We start from the raw sequence: 25895 nt of genomic DNA, 5'->3' as shown, positions 1-25895 counted from the left end.
TTTAAATAACATGATGAACTAAAATCAGAGTTTATTAGCTTAAATGAACCTTAGTCCATAATTTAAAGAACTAGTTTTACATTCATAGTAAACATTATCCTTTATTTTTATATTCTTTATGATTTATTTCACTCTAAATAGTCTTTGCCTTATTTCAAATATTTAAAATCCCAATGAATCTTTAAAGATGAGCCCAGTAACTGAAAATAAAGGTACATGCCTCTATGATTCACCTAATTCCCTGTCACACTGACCACTCCCTTAAGCTCAGTTCAACTGCTCAGTTCAACTCTGTGACCCCACAGACTGCAGCATGCCAGGCTTCCCTTCAATCACCAACTCCCAGAGCTTGCTCAAGCTCATGTCCTTTGAGTTGTTGATGCCATCCATCTTATCCTTTGTCATCCCCTTCTCCTCCTGCCTTCAAACTTTCCCAGCATCAGGGTCTTTTCCAATGAGTCAGTTCTTCGAATCAGGTGGCCAAAGTATTGGAGCTTCAGCTTCAGCATCAGTCCTCGCAATGAATATTCATGATTAGTTTCCTTTAGGATGGACTGGTTTGATTTCCTTGCTGTCCGAGGGACTCTCAAGAGTCTTCTCCAACACCACAGTTCAAAAGCATCAATTTTTCAGTGCTCAGCTTTCTTTATGGTCCAAATCTAACATCCATACATGACTACTGGAAAAACCATAGCTTTGACTAGATGGACTTTTGTCAGCAAAGTAATGTCTCTTTTTAATATGCCGCTTTTTAATATGATGTCTAGGTTGGTCATAGCTTTTCTTCCAAGGAGCAAGCATCTTTTAATTTCGTGGCTGCAGTCATCATCTGCAATGATTTTGGAGGCCAAGAAAATAAAGTCTCTCACTGTTTCCATTGTTTCCCCATCTATCTGCCATGAAGTGATGGGACCAGATGCCATGATCTTAGTTTTCTGAATGTTGAGTTTTAAGCCAGATTTTTCACCCCCTCTTTCACTTTCATTAAGAGGCTCTTTAGTTCCTCTTCACTTTCTTCCATAAGGGTGGTGTCATCTGCATATCTGAGGTTGTTGATATTGATATTGACCACTCCCTTAGCTCTGACCTATACAATTTATGTGGGCTTCCCTGGTGGCTCAGTGGTAAAGAACCAGCCAGCCAGTGCAGGGGACTCAAGAGATGCAAGTTCGATCCCTGAGTTGGGAAGATCCCCTGGAGAAGGAAATGGCAACCCACTCCACTATTCTTGCCTGGGAAATCCCATGGACAGAGGAGCCTGACAGACTACAATCCATGAGGTCACAAAAGAGTCAGACTTAACGACTAAACAACAACATAATTTATGTACACGATCACAAATGCTATTTCTTTCTCATTCTATATCTTCTCTCTAACATTCAAGTTGTATATTTATCAGGGCATGAGTCTGTTATTTTACTCCTTTTGCTTTGTTAATATTCTATACAGGCCCTGCAGTAAGGTAGACATGCAATAATTCACTTTGTTGAATGAGTTCAGTAGTTCAAATGCTGACAACAATAACTGTTCAATTGCACTGCATCATACCACTTTGATAAAAGAAGGGACTTTCCAGAGCCTGGTCCTCCAGATACAAGAAGGGGTGGAATTGGTGCTGGTGCTGCCACAAGATCATTAAGGCGCTGGTAGTACTAGAAATAAAAATGAATTTAAATTGTAAATTGTGAGGAAGAGCATGCCTCTTCAAATGCTAAATAGAATCAATTTCCAATTATCCTCTGAAATCAGTGGAGAAAAGCTGCAAGAAAAAAATGAAATCTACTTTTAATCAATAGTACCCTCATAATTGCTTATTTTTATGTTTGGTTAAATATGTCCAAAGGAGTAAGCTAAGAATGGGCCCCAATTTCTTCTGCTACAGTATTAATGTAAATTAATGGATGAGGGGAAGCCTTTTAGATCACTGTGGGGCTTTGCACCATTCAGATGTTCTGCAGAATGTTGCAGGGAGGCTACTGTATTACCCTGAGCTCCTGAACCAGAGAAGACCTTGAGGGAATCATCAGCAGGCATCCTCTATCTCCTGATCAGAAAAACACCTGTTCTGAAGACCATCTCAGTTTCCAGGGATTCCTGAGAAACAATGATAGGGTCTTATCTGAGGCCTTGGAGTCACTGAACCTGCTACAGAGAATCAAGTTAGGACAGGCCACCTAGGATCTTTTTGAAATTGAGTGAATTCTATGCAAAGCCCAAGAACTCTTATTTCTGAGGCCTTCCCAGATAGGAAAACCTGGTTCAGAGCTGAAAAAGAACTTGCTCAGAAAACTGCAATATCTCAGTTGTTATAAAGGAGTTTTCAAAGTCATCTTGGGGGTTAGGATGTTTAAGTGTATCAGTGGTGTAAATGATAACTGATGAGGAATCAAAAGAATATGTAATAAGTAGTTTTGTGTGAGCTTTAGGGTAGCAGAAATTTCTAGCAATTACAATAAATAATTACTTAGTATAGTTTTTCAATCAGTTTTCCTGTTTGTCATATCATATTTCCCAGGAATTCAAATATTTCTGATAGAAATGACGCTTCTCAAGAAACAAAGGGCTTATTTGATTTATGACCTCATAAACCTTGTAAATTGTTAGGTTGTATGACCTAACAATTTAGTTCATGGCCCCACTTAAAGTCCAGGTGGCTTAAAGTGGTAAAGAATCTGCCTGCCAATGCAGGAACTCAGGAGACCTGGGTTCAATCTGTGAATCAGGAAGATCCCCTGGAGGAGGAAATGGCAATCCACTCCAGTATTCTTGCCTGGAGAATCCCATGGACAGAGGAGCCTGGCAGGCTACAGTCGATAGGGTAGCAAAGAGTCAGATACTACTGAGCATGTACACAAAGTCTTTTTATAGACCTGTGTTTCCCACATTAAGACTCCTTGCCACAGAAGAAAGCAAGGGATTTCTAGCCAGAAGACCTAGGTTAAAACCTTACATCTGCAATCTACACTCTGTGGGCTCATAGGCAAACTATAAACTGAACCTCACATTCTTCAACTACAAAATAGTGACATCTTGCCTTCCTTATGAAATAACAATTTAACATTACCATGTGATGGGTACTGTGTCAATTGCTTTATGTGCAAGATCTGGTTTAGTACCCCCAACAACCATGTGAGGTAGGGTCTATTAGTTATCCTCATTTTATACACAAGAAAGTCAAAGCTTAGAGCTAAGTAGCTTGATCAAAAGCCATAGTGAGGAAACAGTGGAACCAAGACATAAAACTGACAGTCTAAATTATAAAAGCCATTAAAAATTCTATAAAACACAGCTGTTAGTAACAGCTACTGTAATATTCTTTAAATATTCTTTTATTAATTTTTAAATATTAAGTGATTTTTAAACTTGAAGATAGATTCTTTGTACACTTCTAGTCTTGTTTATTTGCTTAGATATTTAAAGATGCTGAAGGACAGATCTGCCTATTGCATTAACTACTCTGCTTTGTTTTCTGGATGTTTGATATTTTGATTCCTCTAGGAACTAGAAGAATAGATAGCCTTACTATTTTTATCAGGTTTCCTAGCTATATTATCTTAGAGATTGCAGATGGTAGCATAATAAACATGTAGTTGATAAATCTAATCTGTAACTAGGGCTTCCCAGGTGGCACTAGTAGTAAATAACCCATCCGCCAATGCAGGAGACATAAAAGACATGAGTTCAATCCCTGGGTTGGGAAGATCCCCTGGAGGAAGGCATGGCAACCCACTTCAGTATTCTTGCCTGAAGAATCCCATGGACAGAGGAGCCTGGTGGGCTATGGCAAATAGGGTCACAAACAGTTAGACATGACTGAGTGACTTTGCACACAAGCACAATCTGTAACTAAACATGCTTGATATATTTGAATCTCACTTTTTTTCACATGATACAAACCTAAGCACATGAGTAATTACTCAACATGAGTAATTAAGCCATGAGGGAGTTATTAACACAATCCTTAACCTCGACTATAATTAGATTAAACCACAATTATACAGCTTTTAAGTGCAACCGATTTTTGTTGGAACTGTAAACCAAATGCTTACTTTCTCGAATCCCAACTCATGGGCTGAATTTGAAGCTTGCTGAAAAGCTTCCATTTGCTCTTGTTCATCATGTATGTCCCATAGAACATCACCAAAATCATCTTCTTCTGGAATAGAATCTTCACTGCCCAAATCCTTGGTGTCCAGGTCTGTGTTTTCAAAGCCCAGGATGTCCTGAACACCAAGAGCAAGCACACAAAAGTGAATGAAGGAGGGGAAGACCTTGTACCGTATAGTCGGTACACAGGCCTAAGGCGGCCCTCATCTACCTTGGACAGCAAGTTCAAACCTACAGCCTTTTATGGTACCTTCAGGGATCAATTTATAACTAAAAAAATAAGTAATAGTTTAAAAATTAAGAGAAAGAAATATTAGGGCTTCCCTGGTGGCTCAGACAGGAAAGAATCTGCCTGCAATGCAGGAGACCCAGGTTCAATCCCTGGATCAGGAAGATTTCCTGAAGAAGGGAATGGCAACCCTCCCCAGTATCCTTGCCTGGAGAAATCCATCAACAGAGGAAGCTGGTGGGTTACAGTACCTGGGATCTCAAAGAGTTGGACATGATTGAGTGACAAACAGAACAACACAAAGAAATATTAAAATAATAAAAACAAAGACCTCTCTCTTTCACTAAAGTTAGAGGGGATCTGGTTTCTGAAAATGTTACACAATAGGGTTGTATTTGGCTAGTGAACAATTTTAAAGACTGTGCTAATATCTAAGATATATGCTGCTTTACATTTTTATAAGAATTTAATTACTAAGATAGAGTTTTTGATATTAAATATCTCTGTTGTGATATCTACTTTTTATATTAATTACTGAAACTATATTGTCCTACAAGTGGTAAAGTTGGTGAGTATGTCCATTTTCATTTATTACGATTTATTCTGTTTAATTCATCTTATTTCAGGGCTCACTCTTTTTCTCTAATAACAAATCTCCATACTTTAACACAAGTTAATTTTAAAAAATAATCTAAACCCTTACTTCTCAAATAGGGTTCCCAGTAGCCTGAGGGAGAGGTCAGCAGGTAGGGATAAACACAGGCAAAACATCTTCTTGTGCCCATTTTACTTGAAGATAGGGAATACTTTTTCTTTTTATTATCATTATTAGCATTTTTGCTGATACATAATTTTAAATGATTTTTAATATTAAAGACAGGTAAATATCAAGCAAAATATTTAACTCATATAAAGTTTCAAGATAATACTGAGATATCATAGAAACTTTTAGTTTGAGATGTCTCTGTGATCCATGACCTCAGACACATAGAGGTGTGTTTTCACTCCTCTCTATGGTTAGGAAGATAGTAAAATCCATCCTGAATTTTTCTATTTACAAAAACTCAAGGTGCACAAAGAATCTGAGAAGACTCTCTACTGAACAGGATAAACATTATCCCTCAAATACTTGCTTTTTACCTACCACTTTTGTAATCCATTTTATACCTGATGGGTATTAAAGAATCAAATTGTTTGTGAGCTGAGAGATACAGATACACGGTACTGGGAATGTCACAATAATACTACAGGATGGACTCTTGCCAGAAACAAGGGCACACAACCCAGGTATTGTTTTCAAAAAAGCAAACAAGTGATTTTCTCTGGAAAACTCAATTTTATTGAAATCAGTCAAGATATTTGAGATGAAATCTTACAGGGAATGCATATTTACCTGTTTAATAATCTTTTCTACATAAATATAGGTTTTATAGACTCCTTCTGCAGGCTCTCCCAAGTGATCAATGATCTAGGGGGGAATAAAAAGAAGTTTAACAACAAGAAAAAGCCATACTAACAGGAGGAGGAGGTGGTACTGAACATTTTTACAGGCTTATGTGTCAGGAACTGTTCTAAGTGCTCTATGTGTATAGCTCACTTGGCCTCACAACCCTTTAAGGGAGACACTGTTACACTCTCCATTTTCTAGAAGAGGAAACTGAGGCAAGTTAAATAACTTGTCTAAGGTCACGCAAGGGATTTTGTGTGAACAATGTTGCAAATAAACAAAAAGTATGCTTTTCTTTTTGGTTTATGTGTCCATCTGGAAAAGTGACTGGTATTGGTGATGCCAAAACTGTCCGGGACCTGGTATCACCACTGAAAGTCCGCTTTGTCTGGACAGATGCACACAGCTGACCATTGTGAACAAGAGAGCAGGAGCCTACTAAGGAACTGGATAGGTGGGGTGGTATGTGCTGGGGCCCTGGTGCAGCGTCTACACCCCCGGGTGTGCTGCAAGGCCGTGGAGCCCCATCTCTGCCTGCAAACAGAAGCAGATTTTATCATGTGGAGCAGAGCGTGTGGAAAGTACTCCTAAGTTTGGCTTGATTCTTTTTATCACATAGCCTCGGGGGAAATAATTTTTGTTTCTTTCTTCTTGTCCTGCAACCTCAACACGTAGGCTCATATAAAAGCTTGCTTTCTGCCTCTTTGCTTTGGAAGGGTAATCAGGGTAACCTGAGGAAATGTGGAAGGGTTGGGGTCCCTGGTTGTGGTCAGGGGGAACCAGCCTTTCTTTAGTGGGAGTTAAGGGGGCTCCTTATGCTTTTCTCTGTGGACCTGTGGCCTAGGTGCTCAGCAGATCTGTGGGTTATTTATAGAGTGATCCAGAGGAGTGGTGGGGGGAGGGGGCCATGTGCCAAGGCTGAGGGGGCTTTCACCTGGGGAGCAGGTGGCGGTGCAGAGGACAAGGTACCCCCACAACTGCCACTCTCAGTTCCTTCCCTGTTTGGCTGGGGGACTTAGCCCCAGGTGAAAGGAATAGTTTTTTTTTGTTTTTTTTGTTTTTTTCAAGAAAACTCCAATGGCTGAATTCTCATACTTTTGTTTCAGGTAAAAACTTGTAGATACCTTGCTAATCACTTCACCTTTTGGGTTATGAACATTGCAAAGCTAGGCAAAACCAAATACCAGCCTTTATTGTTTTACTCACTCTGCTGAATGTCCCTTCTTTTGATGTCCTGAATAAAGGGCATATTTTTTTTTTTCTTAAACAAACAGTCACACACACATAAATTAAACAGCTAATTTCATCTTATGTATTTCTGTACCATTCAATATACATAACATTCAAAATCCATCTTTATGCCAGTAAAGCTACAATTCTACAAAACAAAGCAAAGAAGTTTAGCCTACATTTAAATTTATAATCGTAGTAGAGAGATTGTGACTCCTATATAAAAAAATTCAACCTGGGGTGTACTAATTTTTAAAAGCAGTATCTATAGAATAAGTAACTTCCCTTGTAGCATCTAGTAATGTAGGCTGGTACTAAAATAATTAAAATAGGATGAAATGGCTCTGGAGATTAACAATAATAAAAATGTACTCTTTTTTTCTTAGACTCTTCACTGTGTTATGCTGACCTCAAGAAAAATGCTTGTATTCACATTTGATCTTATTTTCTGGCTGGACATACAGAAACAGAAACTTTGTGAAAACCCTATAGTTGTTTAATTGTATTCTTATCATTAACTATGAACATTTACCAAGTTATCTCAGCATGCAGTAATGCAAAGCCCGTGATCTCTATTCTAAAATACATTCTGAAAAAAAAAAAAAATAAAATAAAATACATTCTGCTTTGCATCTAGGGATGATCAAATCCTTCTCCTACTCATCATCAGTTTTTGGCTTTTCCCAATACCGTCAGAAAGGGTTACCAGGAAAAGGCTCTTCCTTACACTGATCCTTGGCCAATAATAGATAGAAGGACTCCGTGCTTGAGAAAAATGCACAGTAATGATTCTGATTTGTCCACTTACATATCATACACTTTTTAGGTATGTATCACTATTCATGTCTCATTCTCTCATAGTCCACAACTAATCTGTTAGGAAATCTATTGACTCTGTCAAAAGTTATCCAGAATCCTACCACTTCTCATCACATCCTCTGGTCTGAGCCACCAGCAACTCTCATCTGGATAACAGCAGGAGCTCTCCAGCTCTGTCCCCCTCCACTATCCTCCCTTCAAACCACAGTCAATTCTCAACACAGCGGCCCAAGACAGCCTTGTCACAACAGCATTTCTTCCTCTTTGGTTAAAAGTCCTTCAGTGGCTCCTCACCTCGCTCTAAGTGAGAAAAACCAAGGTTTTCCAGGATTGGCCCCCTGGGACCTCCCCTACTCACGTCCCCTCACTCACTCTGCTCCAGCCACACAAGCTTCCTTCCTTTCCTCAAACATGCCAGGCTCACTCCCACCTCATAGCTTTTGTCCCAGCACACTGCTCTCCCAAGCATGTTCTTAAAAACAACATATGAATTTTACCTTGGCTTTGCTGGTCTTGTTCAGGTTAGAAACTTGATCAATCAGTTGCTGGACAGAGTCAGAACTGACTTTCCCATCCTCCAAACGATGATAAATTAACCGTGGTTTGCCTTCGGGGTTTTTCAGAAAAGCTTCTTCACAGTCTTCCAATAAAAGGCTAGATTGGAAATCAGTATTTCTTGTGCTACACTGCACTGCGGCAGCACACAGTTAGTCAATTAACCTAAGTGCCAAGAAGGGGATTTCCTATAATGACAAGTGGCCATGAAAGGCCCTGCTGCAGAACAAGTGAAACTTTCCAAAAATGGATGTTTTTTATAGCTTTGTTCTAGCTTATATTAAAGTACAGTATATTCACTAGCAGACATAGTAGACAATAGCAGACAATAAATTGTGCAATAAATTAAATTTAAAATCATACATAACTTTATTTAAATCTAATTTTTTTAAAAAACTTCTCAAAAATACTGTTAAACATTGCTCAGAATAATGGACAAGACTCATGAGACTTTGCAAATAAATGGAAAACCTAATTCCATTTACAATTATATAATTCTCAAGTTAAAACACAAATATCATCAGCCTCAAGGTTTCAAGATTTTCTCTTCTCTAGTCCTTTAGCCTTTACTCATCCAATAAATGATCTGAATCTTTATACCCCAGATACACTGTAAGAAAGATCCAGAGGCAAATGAGAAAGGCTAGGCAGCTAGTAAAATTCTTGACCAAGGTAAAGGATAAAAAGAAATTCTGTTACAATGTACTATAACTATAGTTTGTACTATTCCTATTTAAATTCTAGAAATCTTATAGACTATTAACATTTTCTATATCACAAGGAAAACTATAAACAATTTCCCTTTCTAAAAGGCATTAAATCAAAGTTTGTCCAGGGAGGCAAATAAGTGTGTATATACAAGGGAAAGCCATTATACGATTCAGAATTTTCATAAAAAAACTAAAATACCAGCCCTAATACAAAACAGAAGAAAAAACAAAGAGGAAAACTGAAGAAAAAAAAAAAAACATGGTTGCAAAGAAAAACAACAAATGACATATACTACCACCTGAGATAAAATATTACCCAGATATTAAATATAAGACAGGATATATTCTTAATAAATATAAAAACAAAACAAAGAAAGGAAAACAGGGAGGGGAGGTAAAGAACTCCAACTAGAGGAAATCAAGTTGAAGGAATCCTTAAACTTGTTTTGGGAAAAGCTTCCTTGACCAGGTGGTTCCCCGGCCACCTGGCCTCTGGCCATCCAGACTATACTCTATAGTCTCAAGGATTGAGGATGGGTTATACTGCAGAGTCTCTTGTAAAGCTTAGGGCTCCAAACACTTCCATACACAGTTAAAGTCAGAGTTGGTCCTCAATAAAAAGAGAAAAAAACACTTTGGAAGGATTAAATACAATCAGATAGAAAGTATAGAAAGAAAAATTAACCCCTTATTTAACCTTCTATCTATCCTATTCTGTCTTCTTATCTATATATCTAACTGGTTAAAAAAAAAAACTTTGTTTTCAGATTAGATTCATTGGTGTGATTATATTCACATTATAAGAAAACCTCTCACTTTACTGGATTTAAGTAGTTACCTCCTCAGCGAATTAAAAGTATGACTTAACACTTATACAAGTGTTCAAGTGCCTCTCAATCTGTAGCTGAACAAAGAAAACAATGAAGGTTAATGCTAATTACTGAAATCAGGGGTCACCACCTTTTTCTGTGAAGAGTCAGCTAGCCAACATTTTAGGCTTTGCAGGACACACTGTCTCTGCTGAAATAATCAACACTGGTGGTACACTGTGGAAGCAGCTGTAGACAACACACAAATAAAGGAACGTATCTGTGTTCCAGTAAAATGTTATTTATAAAACCAGGTGACTGACTGGATTTGACTTGAGGGCCATGGTTTGCTGACCCCTGATTAAAACGATCTTGCATTAATGATATTAATCTTATAACCTATCAAAAACAAGCCTAAGCATCGAAACATGTATGTTATCTAGGGTGAAACAGATCACCAGCCCAGGCTGGATGCACGAGACAAATGCTCAGGCCTGGTGCACTGGGAAGACCCAGAGGAATCGGGTGGAGAGGGACGTGCGAGGGGGGATCGGGATGGGGAATACATGTAAATCCATGGCTAATTCATGCCAATGTATGACAAAAACCACTACAATATTGTAAAGTAATTAGCCTCCAACTAAATAAAAATAAATGAAAAAAAAAAGCCTAACAGTGTGAAACTTTTTATTAATATTTAAGTATGAAAAGTCATAGAATTTTTTGCATTTCAAGCATTGTCTTTGATTATAAGAATGCAATTAGGAAGAGAGAACAAGATAGCGGAGGAGTAGGTGGATGTGGAGTACATGTCTCTCCATAGGTACATCAGGAATATACCTTCAGAAACAGAAGTGTATGGAGAACACCAGCTGAGAGCAGACAGGAGTACCAGACCACCAGGAAAGAATGCACAGAACCACACAAAAACTCGGTAGGATGAAGGAACTCGGTGGGAAAACAGGAGTGTTAGCAGGACTGGACCTGCCCGCAGCGGGTGGGGGAACTGAAGCAGGGGTCCAATCCACACATTGGAGCAACTGTCTGAAACAGGAGAAATATTTATGAAAGTGAAACAGCTGATCTGTGGCAGCCTAAGTGCAATGAGAATCAGACAGTCCTTGCCGCAGCCATATGCATCCCGGACAAGGACGCAGGTCCCCTAGAAGGTGCAGAGGCTGGAAGCTGGAACTTGGGGATTGTGGAGCAATCCCAGGGCAAGGGCTGCTGTTGACTGCGGACAGATGGACTGAGGGGATGTGAGGGAGGAGATCGTGGTGGGAAATGCCTGTGAAGGAAAGCCAGGCAGCCAGGCAGCCATGGAAGCAAGGCAATACTACTGAGTCATGTGTAGGGGGTAGAGACATCATCATAGCCTCTCTCTCCCTACAGCCACATCAGCAGATGAACAACAGAGAGATGAACATCAAGCGCCTGACGCACCGGAACTAGAGTAGGACGCCACCCAGGGTGACTGTTTAAGTGCCTGACTCACCGATCTACAGAGTAGGACCCCATCCTCTATGTGCCTGATGCACAGAACTATCGAGAAGGACCCCAGGCAAGTGTCTGAACGGGTGGAGCTACAGAGAAAGACTAGCCAAGAGGCCTTCTATCACCAGCTACCAGAGGCTCGAAAAAGACTCTGATAGGGCCATAACTCCTGCAGCAGAGGCAGTCTGCGAACCTGCGCACGTGGCGCCGCTACGGTCCCTGCAACCAAGCAGCTGCACTACCTTCATGCTAGACCCTCACTTGGGCAGAGCTGCCACAAGCAGAAAAAGTCTTGCCGCTATGCACATGGGGTCGCTTTGGTTGTGTCCAACTCTTTGTGACCTTGTGCACTGTGGCCTGCCAAGCTTCTCTATCAGGGGGGACTCTTCAGGCAAGAATACTGGAGCATTTTGGCCATTACTGGTTGCCATACTCTTCTAGAGCACTATATTTCCTGCTGCCCCAGCCGCCAACTCCCCTGAGTACTTGGTGCTGCCAGAACCCCTGCGACCCAACCAGCTGCACCGCCTCTGCAATTAGCCCTCTCTGGGACAGACCCAAGTCCTCCAGGGCAGCTGCACAAGCAAACCCCAGTGCGCGACCCAGAGGTGGGTACAGAGGTGGAAATAAAACCACAGTTGAAACCCAGGGGCAGGGTGACTAAGGAAGAAGACCCCAAACCTTCCCACCACCTGTACAAGTTGCAGATTAAATTCACATGAATTAACTAGGCAGACTTTGTGTCTACGGAATATATAAAAGGACATTGAGAGCTCCCACGAAAGACAACACACTAGTTCTGATAGCTATGGACATTGGAGGCAAGAACACACAGGAATAAAACCAGATCAGAATCTGAGCTGCCCCCACAGCAGGTCCAGGGACCAGCACAGTGCTGGAGGGCATCCCAGGGAGGTGAGGTGGACTGTGACTCCCAGTGAGGGAAAGGACCTTGACAGCAGTGGCTCCCAAAAACATTTATTATTCTTATGTTTTAACTTGTTCAGTACTTTCTTTCGGACTTTTTTTTCTTTTTCATTTTTCCATTTTTCTTTCCTTTCCCCCCAACTCATCCTGTTGTAGTTGTTGATTTTATTGGCATCATGAAATCTAATTAAGCTTTTGGTTTTTTTTTCAATCACGATTTTCCATGTTATAAACTTCTGCTTCTAAATTGGGCTTTTGCAGTTCTGTGGAGTTTTCCTCCCCACCCCCCCCTTTCCTCTTCCCCCTTTTTTTTTCTCCTTTTTTAATATTAATTTTTTAAACCTATTATTATTTTCCTACATTTATTCTTTGTTTGCTTTTCCTACTGTTCTTTTCACCTTGAAGTTAAGCTTTAATACATATAAATCTCCTTTATCTACCTCTGTTTAAGTTTGCATATCTATTCTTTCTTTCCTTTCAACATATTTGTTAGTTTTATTTTCATTGCTTTATTCCCCACTTGGCATCTTGCTTTAGTTTTGTTTTCCAGTTTGTGCTTTAGTTAGCTTACTCTTACCCATTAGATATAATTTTTGTTTTCCTTTGTTTGCTGGGTCAGTCTATTGACCTTTATTTTTCTTGGACTGTTTTGATTTTGCTTATGGGTGTATATATATGTGTGTATATTCCATTATTTTAATTATTATTTGCCTGATCTTGTAACTGTCATTTATCTGGGGTTCATCTTTGGTTTCTTGTTTTTGGGTATTTGTTTTAATCTCACTTAATGCCATAACAAACCACTTGTGAAATCTTTGATCCTGACCAGAGATCAAGTCCTGAGCCTTTGGAGTGGGAGAACTGATTCCAAGCCCCTAAATAATCAGAGAACTAACCCTCTGGAGTATCAAATAGTGAGAACTCCCACAAGGGAAACCACCTGAATACAAGACCTGGCATCACCCAACCATCAGTAGCTCCCTGTGCTGGATGCCTCATCCAAACAACAAACGAAACAAAAAATACAAACCTAGTCATCAGCAGACAGGATTACCACCTCACTCAGCCTTGCCCATGAGCAGAAAAACAAACAAACAAAAAACCTTAGCACAAACCTCACCCTATAAGAAGCTTACACAAACCACTGGACCAACCTTAGAAGGGCAGAAACCAAAAGGAAGAAAAGAATTCAAGCCTGGGAAAAGGAGACCTCCAACACAATAATTTAAAAAAAAAAAAAATGAAAAGGCATAAAAATACTGAACAAATGAAGGAACAAACCAGAAACACAGTCCAAATAAGTGAAGAGGAAACAGGTAAACTAGCTGAAAAACAATTCAGAATAACGATAGTAAAGATGATCAAAAACTTTGAAAACAGAAGAGAGAAAATGCAAGAATCAATTAACAAAGACCTAGAAGAATTAAAGAATAAACATACAGAGACAAACAACATAATTACTGAAATTAAAAATAGAAGGAATCAATAGCAGACTATCTGATGCAGAAGAAGGAATCAGTGCATTAGAAGATAAAATGGTGGAAATAACTTCTGAAGAGCAGAATAAAGTAAAAAGAATGAAAAGAACTGAGGGTAGTCTCAGAGACCTCTGGGACAATATCAAACACACTAACATTCAAATTATAGGGGTTCCAGAAGAAGAAGAGAAAAGGAAACGGTATGAAAAAATTTTTGAAGAGATTAGAGTTGAAAATTTCCCCAACATGGAAAAAGGTTTGTCAATCAAGTCCAAGAGGTGCAAAGAGTCCCATACAGGATAAATCCATGGAGAAACACGCCAAGACACACACTAATCAAAGTAATAAAGATTAAACACAAAGAAAGAATTTTAAAATCAGCAAGGGAAAAGCAGCAAGTAACATACAAGGGAAACCCCATATGTTTAACAGGTGATCTTTCAGCAGAAACTCTACAGGCCATAAGGGAATGGCAGGATATATTAAAAGTACTGAAAAAGGAAAAATCTACAACAAAGATTACTCTACCCAGCAAGGATCTCATTCAAAACTGATGGAGAAATCCAAAGCTTTACAGACAAGCAAAATTTAAGAGAATTCAGTACCACCAAGCCAGCTTTACAACAAATGTTAAAGGGAGTCAAGAAATACAAGAGAAGAAAAAGATCTACAAAATAAAACCACAAAAAATTAAGAAAATGGCAATAGGAACATATATATCAATAATTACTTTAGTGTAAATGGATTAAATGCTCCAATCCATTCAGACTGGCTGAATGGATAAAAACAAGACCCATTTATATGTTGTTTACAAGAAACACATTTCAGACCTAAAGACACATATAGACTGAAACTGAGAGGATGGAAAAATATTTTCCATGCAAATGGAAAACAAAGTTGGAGTAACATCCTCATATCAGACAAAATAGAATTTAAAATAAAGAATATTACAAGAGATAAGGAAGGATACTACATAATGATCAAGGGATCAGTCCAAGAGGAAGATATAACAGTTGTAAATATCTATGCACCCAACATAGGAGCACCTCAATATGTAAGACAAATACTAACACTAAAAGGAGAAACTGACAATAACACAATAATACAACTACTTTTGTAGGAGACTTTAACACCCCACTCACAAGAGTGGACAGATCATCAAAACAAAAAATTAATAAGGAAACATGTCTTAAATGATAGATTAGATGGATCTCACTGATATCTTTAGGACATTCCATCCAAATTCAGAAGAATATACCTTCTTCTCAACTGCACATGGAACATTCTCCATGATAGATCACATATTGGGTCACAAATCAAACCTCAGTAAATTTAAGAAAACTGAAGTCATATCAAGAGTCCTGACCACAATGCTATGAGACTAGATATCAATTACAAGAAAAAAAATGTAAAACATACAAACACATGAAGATTAAACAATATGTTTCTAAATAACCAACAGTTTACTGAAGAAATCAAAAGGGAAATAAAAAAATGTCTAGATACAAATGACAATGAAAACATGACAACTCAAAACCTATGGGATGCAGCAAAAGCAGTGCTAAGAGGGAATTTTATAGCAATACAATCCTGCCTCACGAAACAAGATAAACACCAAATAGGCAACCAACTCTACACCTAAAGAAACTGGAAAAAGAACAACAACAACAACAACAAAAAACCCCCAAACATAGCAGAAGGAAAGAAATCATAAAGATCGGCGCAGAAATAAATGAGAAAGGAATGAAAGAAACAATAGCAAAGATTAATAAAACTAAAAGCAGGTTCTTTGAGAAGATAAACACAATTGACAAACCTTTAGCCAGACTCATCAAGAATAAAAGAGAGAAGAATCAAATCAACAAAATTAGAAATGAAAAAGGAGCACTTACAACAGACAATGCAGAAATACAAAGAATTATAGAGACTATTATGAACAACTATATGCCAATAAAATGGATAACCTGGGAGAAATAGACAGATTCTTAGAATAGAAACAGAAATTATGAATAAGCCAACTATAAGCACTGAAATTGAAGCTGTGATCAAAAATCTCCCCAAACAAAAGCCCAGGACCAGATGGTTTCACAGGAGAATTCTATCAAACATTTAGAGAAGCACTAATGCCTATCCTTCTAAAACCCTTTCAAAGGTGGTGTAAACGTGAACCCTAAACAACAAAATAAATGGCAACGGGACCATACCTATCAATAATTACCTTAAATGTAAATGGGTTGAATGCCCCAACCAAAAGACAAAGGCTGGCTGAATGGATACAAAAGCAAGACCCCTATATATGCTGTCTACAAGAGACCCACCTCAAAGCAAGGGACACATACAGACTAAAAGTGAAGGGCTGGAAAAAAATATTCCACGCAAACAGAGACCAAAAGAAAGCAGGAGTAGCAATACTCATATCAGATAAAATAGACTTTCAAGTAAAGGCTGTGAAAAGAGACAAAGATGGACACTACATAATGATCAAAGGATCAATCCAAGAAGAAGATATAACAATTATAAATATATATGCACCCAACATAGGACTACTGCAATATGTAAGGCAAACACTAACGAGTATGAAAGAGGAAATTAATAGTAACACAATAATAGTAGGAGACTTTAATACCCCACTCACAACTATGGATAGATCAACTAAACAGAAAATGAACAAGGAAACACAAACTTTAAAGGACACAATGGACCAGCTAGACCTTATTGACATCTATAGGACGTTTCACCCCAAAACAATCAACTTCACCTTTTTCTCAAGTGCACACGGAACCTTCTCCAGAATAGATCACATCCTGGGCCATAAATCTAGTCTTGGTAAATTCAAAAAAATTGAAATCATTCCAGTCATCTTTTCTGACCACAGTGCAGTAAGATTGGATCTCAATTACAGGAAAAAAATTATTAAAAATTCAAACATATGGAGGCTAAACAACACGCTTCTGAATAACCAACAAATCATAGAAGAAATCAAAAAAGAAATCAAAATATGCATAGAAATGAATGAAAATGAAAACACAACAACCCAAAACCTATGGTACACTGTAAAAGCAGTGCTAAGGGGAAGATTCATAGCATTACAGGCCTACCTCAAGAAACAAGAAAAAAGTCAAATAAATAACCTAACTCTACACCTAAAGCAACTAGAGAAGGAAGAAATGAAGAACCCCAGGGTTAGTAGAAGGAAAGAAATCTTAAAAATTAGGGCAGAAATAAATGCAAAAGAAACTAAAGAGACCATAGCAAAAATCAACAAAGCTAAAAGCTGGTTTTTTGAAAAAATAAACAAAATTGACAAACCATTAGCAAGACTCATTAAGAAACAAAGGGAGAAGAACCAAATTAACAAAATTAGAAACGAAAATGGAGAGATCACAACAGACAACACTGAAATACAAAGGATCATAAGAGACTACTACCAGCAGCTCTATGCCAATAAAATGGACAACTTGCAAGAAATGGACAAGTTCTTAGGGAAGTATAACTTTCCAAACTGAATCAGGAAGAAATAGAAGATCTTAACAAACCCATCACAAGCAAGGAAATCGAAACTGTAATCAGAAATCTTCCAGCAAACAAAAGCCCAGGACCAGATGGCTTCACAGCTGAATTCTACCAAAAATTTAGAGAAGAGCTAACACCTATCTTACTCAAACTCTTCCAGAAAATTGCAGAAGAAGGTTAACTTCCAAACTCATTCTATGAGGCCACCATCACCCTAATTCCAAAACCAGACAAAGATGCCACAAAAAAAGAAAACTACAGGCCAATATCTGATGAACATAGATGCAAAAATCCTTAACAAAATTCTAGCAAACAGAATCCAACAACATATTAAAAAAATCATACACCATGACCAAGTGGGCTTTATCCCAGGAATGCAAGGATTCTTTAATATCTGCAAATCAATCAATGTAATACACCACATTAACAAATTGAAAGATAAAAACCATATGATCATCTCAATAGATGCAGAAAAAGCCTTTGACAAAATTCAACATCCATTTATGAGTAAACCTCTCCAGAAAGCAGGAATAGAAGGAACATACCTCAACATAATAAAAGCTATATATGACAAACCCACAGCAAGCATCACCCTCAATGGTGAAAAATTGAAAGCATTTCCCCTGAAATCAGGAACAAGACACGGGTGCCCACTCTCACCACTACTATTCAACATAGTTTTGGAAGTGTTGGCCACAGCAATCAGGGCAGAAAAAGAAGTAAAAGGAATCCAGATAGGAAAAGAAGAAGTGAAACTCTCTCTGTTTGCAGATGACATGATCCTCTACAGAGAAAACCCTAAAGACTCTACCAGAAAATTACTAGAGCTAATCAATGAATACAGTAAAGTTGCAGGATATAAAATTAACACAGAGAAATCTCTTGCATTCCTATACACTAACAATGAGAAAACAGAAAGAGAAATTAAGGAAACGATACCATTCACCATTGCAACAAAAAGAATAAAATACTTAGGAGTATATTTACCTAAAGAAACAAAAGACCTATACATAGAAAACTATAAAACACTGATGAAAGAAATCAAAGAGGACACAAACAGATGGAGAAATATACCATGTTCATGGATTGGAAGAATCAATATTGTCAAAATGGCTATACTACCCAAAGCAATCTATAGATTCAATGCAATCCCTATCAAACTACCAACGGTATTTTTCACAGAACTAGAACAAATAATTTCACAATTTGTATGGAAATACAAAAAACCTCCAATAGCCAAAGTAACCTTGAGAAAGAAGAATGGAACTGGAGGAATCAACCTGCCTGACTTCAGACTATACTACAAGCCACAGTCATCAAGACAGTATGGTACTGGCACAAAGACAGAAATATAGATCAGTGGAACAGAATAGAAAGCCCAGAGATAAACCCACGAACCTATGGTCACCTTATCTTTGACAAAGGAGGCAAGGATATACAATGGAAAAAAGACAACCTCTTTAACAAGTGGTGCTGGGAAAACTGGTCAACCACCTGTAAAAGAATGAAACTAGAACACTTTCTAACACCATACACAAAAATAAACTCAAAATGGATTAAAGATCTAAATGTAAGACCAGAAACTATAAAACTCCTAGAGGAGAACATAGGCAAAACACTCTCCGACATAAATCACAGCAGGATCCTCTATGACCCACATCCCAGAATTTTAGAAACAAAAGCAAAAATAAACAAATGGGACCTAATGAAACTTAAAAGCTTTTGCACAACAAAGGAAACTATAAGCAAGGTGAAAAGACAGCCCTCAGATTGGGAGAAAATAATAGCAAATGAAGCAACAGACAAAGGATTAATCTCAAAAATATACAAGCAACTCCTGCAGCTCAATTCCAGAAAAATAAATGACCCAATCAAAAATGGGCCAAAGAACTAAACAGACATTTCTCCAAGGAAGACATACGGATGGCAAAAAAACACATGAAAAGATGCTCAACATCACTCTTTATCAGAGAAATGCAAATCAAAACCACAATGAGGTACCATTACACACCAGTCAGGATGGCTGCTATCCAAAAGTCTACAAGCAATAAATGCTGGAGAGGGTGTGGAGAAAAGGGAACCCTCTTACACTGTTGGTGGGAATGCAAACTAGTACAGCCGCTATGGAAAACAGTGTGGAGATTTCTTAAAAAACTCGAAATAGAACTGCCATATGACCCAGCAATACCACTTCTAGGCATACACACTGAGGAAACCAGATCTGAAAGAGACACGTGCACCCCAATGTTCATCGCAGCACTGTTTATAATTGCCAGGACATGGAAGCAACCTAGATGCCCATCAGCAGACGAATGGAAGCTGTGGTACATATACACCATGGAATATTACTCAGCCATTAAAAAGAATTCATTTGAATCAGTTCTAATGAGATGGATGAAACTGGAGCCCATTATACAGAGCGAAGTAAGCCAGAAAGATAAAGACTATTACAGTATACTAACACATATATATGGAATTTAGAAAGATGGTAACGATAACCCTATATGCAAAAAAAGAAAAAGAGACTCAGATGTATAGAACAGACTTGTGGACTCTGTGGGAGAAGGCGAGGGTGGGATGTTTCAAGAGAATAGAATCGAAACATGTATATCTAGGGTGAAACAGATCACCAGCCCAGGTTGGATGCATGAGACAAGTGCTCAGGCCTGGTGCACTGGGAAGACCCAGAGGGATGGGGTGGAGAGGGAGGTGGGAGGGGGGACCGGGATGGGGAATACATGTAAATCCATGGCTAATTCATTTCAATGTATGACAAAAACCACTGCAATGTTGTGAAGTAATTAGCCTCCAACTAATAAAAATAAATGAAAAAAAAATTAAAAAAAATAAACACTGTGGTTAGAAATATAAAAAAATAAAGTAAAATAAAAAAATAAAAATAAAATGAATAGGTACAACCCTAAAAAAAAAAAAAAAAACCCTTTCAAAAAATTGCAGAGGAAGACTTCCAAACTCCTTCTATAAGGTCAACATCACCCTGATACCAAAACCAGACAAAGACAACCCCCCAGAAAAGAAAACTACAGGCCAATATCACTGATGAACACAGACGCAAAAATTCTCAACAAAATTTAGGAAACAGAATTCAGCAATACATTAAAAAGCTCATACACCATGATCAAGGTGGGTTTATTCCAGGGATGCAAGGAATCTTCAATATACACAAATCAATCAACGTGATACAGCATATTAACCAACTGAAACATAAAAACCATATGATAATCTCAATAGATGCAAAAAAAGCCTTTGACAAAATTCAGCACCCATTTATGATTAAAACTCTTCAAACAATAGGCATAGAAGGAGCCTACCTCAACATAGTAAAATCCATATATGATAAGCCTACAGCAAACATTCTCAATGGTAAAAAACTGAAAGCATTCCCCCTAAAATCAGGAATAAGACAAGGGTGTCCACTTTCACCACTGTTATTCAACATAGTTTTGGAAGTCCTAGCTACAGCAATCAGAGAAGAAAAAGAAATAAAAAGAATCCAGATTGGAAAAGAAGAAGTAAAGCTCTCACTGTTTGCAGATGACATGATACTGTACATAAAAAACCCTAAAGATACTATCAGAAAATTACCAGAGCTAATCAGTGAATTTAGCAATGTCACAGGATACAAAATCAATACACAGAAATCACTTGCATTTCTATATACTAACAATGAAAAATCAGAAAGAGAAATTAAGGAATCAATCTTATTCACCATTTCAACAAAATAATAAAATATCTAGGAATAAACTTACCTAAAGAGACAAAAGAAGTGTACACAAACAATTATAAGACACTGATGAAAGAAATCAAAGATGACATAAACAGATGGAGAGATATTCCATGTTCCTGGGTAGGAAGAATCAATATTATGAAAATGACTATACTACCAAACACAATCCACAGATTCAATGTGATCCCTATCAAATTGCCAATGGCATCTTTCACATAACTAGAACAAAAAATTTCACAATTCATATGGAAATACAAAAGACCCTGAATAGCCAAAGCAGTCTTGAGAAAGAAAAATGGAACTGGAGGAGTCAACCTTCCTGACTTCGGATTATACTACAAAGCTACAGTCATCAAGACAGTATGGTACTGGCACAAAAACAGAAATATAGACCTATGGAACAAGACAGAAAGCCCAGAAATAAACCCACACATGTATGGGTACCTTATTTTTGACAAAGGAGACAAGAATATACAATGGGGCAAAGACAGCCTCTTCAATAAATGGTGCTGGGAAAATTGGACGGCTACATGTGAAAGACTGAAATTAGAACACTTGCCTAACACCATACACAAAGATAAACTCAAAATGGATTAAAGACCTAAATGTAAGATCAGAAACTATAAATCTCGTAGAGGAAAACACAGCCACAACACTCGATGACATAAATCAAAGCAAGATCCTCTATGACCCACCTCCTAGAGTAATGGAAATAAAAACAAAAATAAACAAGTGGGGCCTGATTAAGCTTAAAAGCTTTTGCACAGCAAAGGAAACTATAAGTAAGGTGAAAAGACAACCCTCAGAATGGGAGAAAATAATAGCAAATGAAACAACTGAAAAAAGATTAATTTCCAAAATATACAAGCAGCTCATACAACTCAATACCAGGAAAACAAACAACCCAATCAAAAAGTGGGAAGAAGACCTAAACAGACATTTCTCCAAAGAAGATATATAGATGGTTAGCAACCACATGAGAAAAGGCTCAACATCGCTCATTATTAGAGAAAAGCAAATCAAAACTACAATGAAATATCTCCTCACACTGGTCAAATGGCCATCATCAGAAAGTCTACAAATAATAAATGCTGGAGAGGGTGTGGAGAAAAGGAAATGCTCTTGCACTGTTGGTGGGAATGTAAATTGATACAACCACTATGGAAGACAGTATGGAGATTCCTTAAAAGACTAGGAATAAAGCCACCATATGACCCAGCAATCCCACTCCTATCCATAAACCCTAAGGAAACCAAAACTGAAAAGGACACATGTACCCTAGTGTTCATCGCAGCACTATTTACAATAGCTAGAACATGGAAGCAACTTAGATGTCCAATGATAGATGAATGGATAAAGAAGTATCCATTACTTTTTATACATATAACACAATGGAATATTACTCAGCCATAAAAAGGAACACATTTGAGTCAGTTCTAATGAGGTGGATGAACTGAACCTAGAGCCTATTATACAGAGTGAAGTAAGTCAGAAAGAGAAAGATAAATATCATATTCTAGCACATATACATGGAATCTAGAAAAATGGTACTGAAGAATTTATTTGCAGGGCAGCAGTGGAGAAACAGACATAGAGAATAGACTTACGGACATGGGGAGAGGGGAGGAGAGGGTGAGATGTATGGAGAGAGTAACACGGAAACTTACATTACCATGTGTAAAATAGATAGCCAACAGCAATTTGCTGTATGTTTCAGGAAACTCACACAGGGGCTCTGTATCAACCTAGACGGGTGGGATGGGGAGGGAGATGGGAGGGAGGTTCAAAAGGGAGGAAATATATGTACACCTATGGCTGATTCATGTTGAGGTTTGACAGAAAACTACAAAATTCTGTAAAGCAGTTATCCTTCAATTAAAAAATAAATAGGTTTAAAAATAAAGAATGCAATTAGAACTTACGTTTCAAGTTCATTTGGCAAATTTAATTCTGTTTACAAGTTTAACCCCTATAATAAATTATAGAATTTTCAGCTTACCTTGGTAAGGTTAAATGAATGAATAAGATAACTAATGAACTTTTCTCAATTTCCCATTTTCTTACAGCAAGGTATTGATTTTCAATATCTATTGGAAAATACACAGCGTGGAAAAAATATCCCATTGTCTCACACATTCTCTTAAGTTTAGGTGAGTAATCCTAAAAACAAATTGAAACATAAGATAGCACAGCTTATTTAACTAAAGATCTAGTCAGCTTCATACTAAAAATTGAAAAACATGCTTTATCACAGGTTATGTTGGATATTCTCTGATTTAAAACTAAAAAAATCATAATCACATTTAAAAAAATCTTTCAGAGAGGAAAGGCAAATTTCTTTACAAAATGAAAATAGTAATAGCTTAGCAGTTTGGCTGTTTCCTACTTCAGAAAATGATTTATCTCATAATAAAACTTAAAACAACAAGAGTACAGTATTAAGTTATTTTGCTGTGGTATATATTTTTATTATTATTCTTACAAATAACTTCTGTTTATTGTTACAGGGTGAAAACATAAATCCACAGACTTATATAGTATAAAGTGTCTGCCATGAACACTAAAGGAAACAGATATAAAATAAAAATATGCTGGCCTATTACAAATTATCAAAGAGCTGACTCATTTGAAAAGACCCTGATGCTGGGAAAGACTGAAGGCAAGAGAAGGGGACAGCAGAGGATGAGATGGCTGGATGTCATCATCGACTCAGTGGACATGAGTTTGAGTAAACTCTGGGAGTTGGTGATGGACAGGGAGGCCTGGCATGCTGCAGTCCATGGGGTTGGACACGACTGAGCGACTGAACTGATAAGAAATTAACTTACTTAGTAATGTTGATTATTACTATGCAATAAATTAGTAATTCCTTCAACATGTATTTGGGAATAATGTATACTCACTTAGTGAGTAGAAGCTTTGGTTTTCAAAATACTTTGTCTGTTTACCAAAATTGAGTAATATCAAAAAGGAAAGCTAAATGGACTTATTAATCAACAATCTGGAGGATGTTAATATTGAAGGTATTGCATGTGCCACACATACTTATTGAAAATTCAGTTAGAATGGTAGTTGGTGAACTTTTCTGTGAAGAGCCAGGTGGCAAATTAATAATAGTTTAAGAATCTGCCTGTTTTGGCAGAGGTTTTTGTGGTGCATTTAGTTGCCACTATAATTTTATTCTGCTATTAGTGTGAAGCAACCAGACACAATATGCTGTGTGTTGCTATGTTCTAATAAAAATTCATAGACAACAAAATTTGAATTTCATATGATTTTCACATCAAAATATTCTTCTTCTGATTTTTCAATCATTTAAAAATGCAGAAACCAATCTTAGCTTTAGGTTACACAGTAATAGACTTCAGGCCAGATTTGGCCAACAGGCTTTTGTTTGCTGACCCCTGCTTTAGATTAACCCCAGTAGCTGCTGTGAAAAATTGAAGATCATGACAAGGATTAAACTTTGTTATAACCTGAAACAGATTCAAGAATAGGGCTGGCAGGGATTAACTAAAGCAGGCACAGCTAAACACAGTGGAGAATGTGTAATAAAGCATTCAAAAGCATAAAGTTCCAAGGACTTAATTTGAATATATTGAAAATACTAAGACATTTTCTTAAGAAAAGCCCAAGATGCTTCCTACTCTTTAAGATGTAATCTTGTATGTAGTAAACTATCTGGTTCAGGTGCAGTAATATCATAACCAGAACACAATATTAACTTGCATTTTAAATCAGTGAATACAAAATTTATAAATGTCCTCACCTTAAGGAAAAGATCCATTTCAGGCTGGGTTTCATCTGTATGAATGAGGTAACATCTGACAGTGTTACTCCATAGAGAATGTGAAAACAAGGGGGTAACTTGCAATAAACTAGCCACAGCAATATCCCAGTCATCTGAAAATAAAATTTCTCATAAGTTCCCCAAAAGAATTATTAGATGACCATATGACAAGATGCCTGAAAGTCTGAAAAAACACAACAGACATCATAGAATGATATCTTATCTCACTTGTAATACTGACATAACTTCTAGAATAACATATTGGAAGGCAATCAGTTCTCTAATCCCAAATTCTATCCTGGGGTTTAGAGCAATCAAAGTCACCAGTGGTCTCTGCTGAGGTACCCATGGCTCCAGTCAAATGTCAGGGAACTACGCCACATGGGTTGTTCAATTAGTTTGTAACTTGAGGAAGGCCTATGTTCCCAGACTGGTTTTACTTGTTTATTATTCTTGAAATATACTGAGTCAAAAAGAAAGTTCAAGAATGGTATAAAATGAAAAGTAACCTAAAGATAGTGAGAATGAATATTTTAAGACATACTTGACTAATTGAAAATGCATTATTTAAAAAATAATTTTCATTTTGCTAATAGATAAATAATTTCATAGTTTTAAGAAAATAATCTTCTGCTTATAGTATCTCAGGTCTGCTGTGGTACTGAAATTCTGAACAGATCTTCAGGGCTGTTTTGAATATCAAATTATACAAAGATAATGAATAAAACTGAGCTCCCCAGGTGGCACTATTGGTAAAGAACCCGCCTGCCAGTGCAGGCGACATAAGAGACTCTATTCCTGGATCAGGAAGATCCCCTGGAGGAGGGCATGCAACCCACTACAGTATTCTTGCTTGGATAATCCCATGGACAGAGGAGCCTGGCAAGCTGCAGTCCATAGGGTGCACATGTGACTGAAGTGACTTAGCACACATAACTTTTCAACACCATCAAAGATGCAAAAGACTGAAAACTACTGTTTTTCAGCTGATCTACATTAAACTCTCACTACTCAACTAAAATACCTGAGAATCCAGACC

General features: G+C 37.6%; 1 protein-coding gene across 3 annotated transcripts in view; it reads right to left on the bottom strand.

Moving 5' to 3' along the window:
* NPHP3 (nephrocystin 3) overlaps positions 1-25895 on the bottom strand; it is a 61919-nt gene that overhangs the window by 30573 nt on the left and 5451 nt on the right. For all 3 annotated transcript variants that reach the window (XM_020893081.2, XM_020893082.2, XM_020893083.2), the window contains exons 5-10: positions 24836-24969; positions 23066-23226; positions 8330-8486; positions 5730-5804; positions 4050-4223; positions 1549-1652 (exon numbers count right to left, since the gene is read on the bottom strand). In XM_020893081.2, the coding sequence (XP_020748740.2) occupies positions 1549-1652; positions 4050-4223; positions 5730-5804; positions 8330-8486; positions 23066-23226; positions 24836-24969 (805 nt within the window). The remainder of the gene's footprint in view (positions 1-1548; positions 1653-4049; positions 4224-5729; positions 5805-8329; positions 8487-23065; positions 23227-24835; positions 24970-25895) is intronic.

This window comes from Odocoileus virginianus, chromosome 4 (assembly GCF_023699985.2).
Source record: "Odocoileus virginianus isolate 20LAN1187 ecotype Illinois chromosome 4, Ovbor_1.2, whole genome shotgun sequence".
Classification (NCBI taxonomy): domain Eukaryota; kingdom Metazoa; phylum Chordata; class Mammalia; order Artiodactyla; family Cervidae; genus Odocoileus; species Odocoileus virginianus.
The sequence above is the reverse complement of the archived record's forward strand: the minus strand, read 5'-3'. Positions and strand labels throughout refer to the sequence as shown.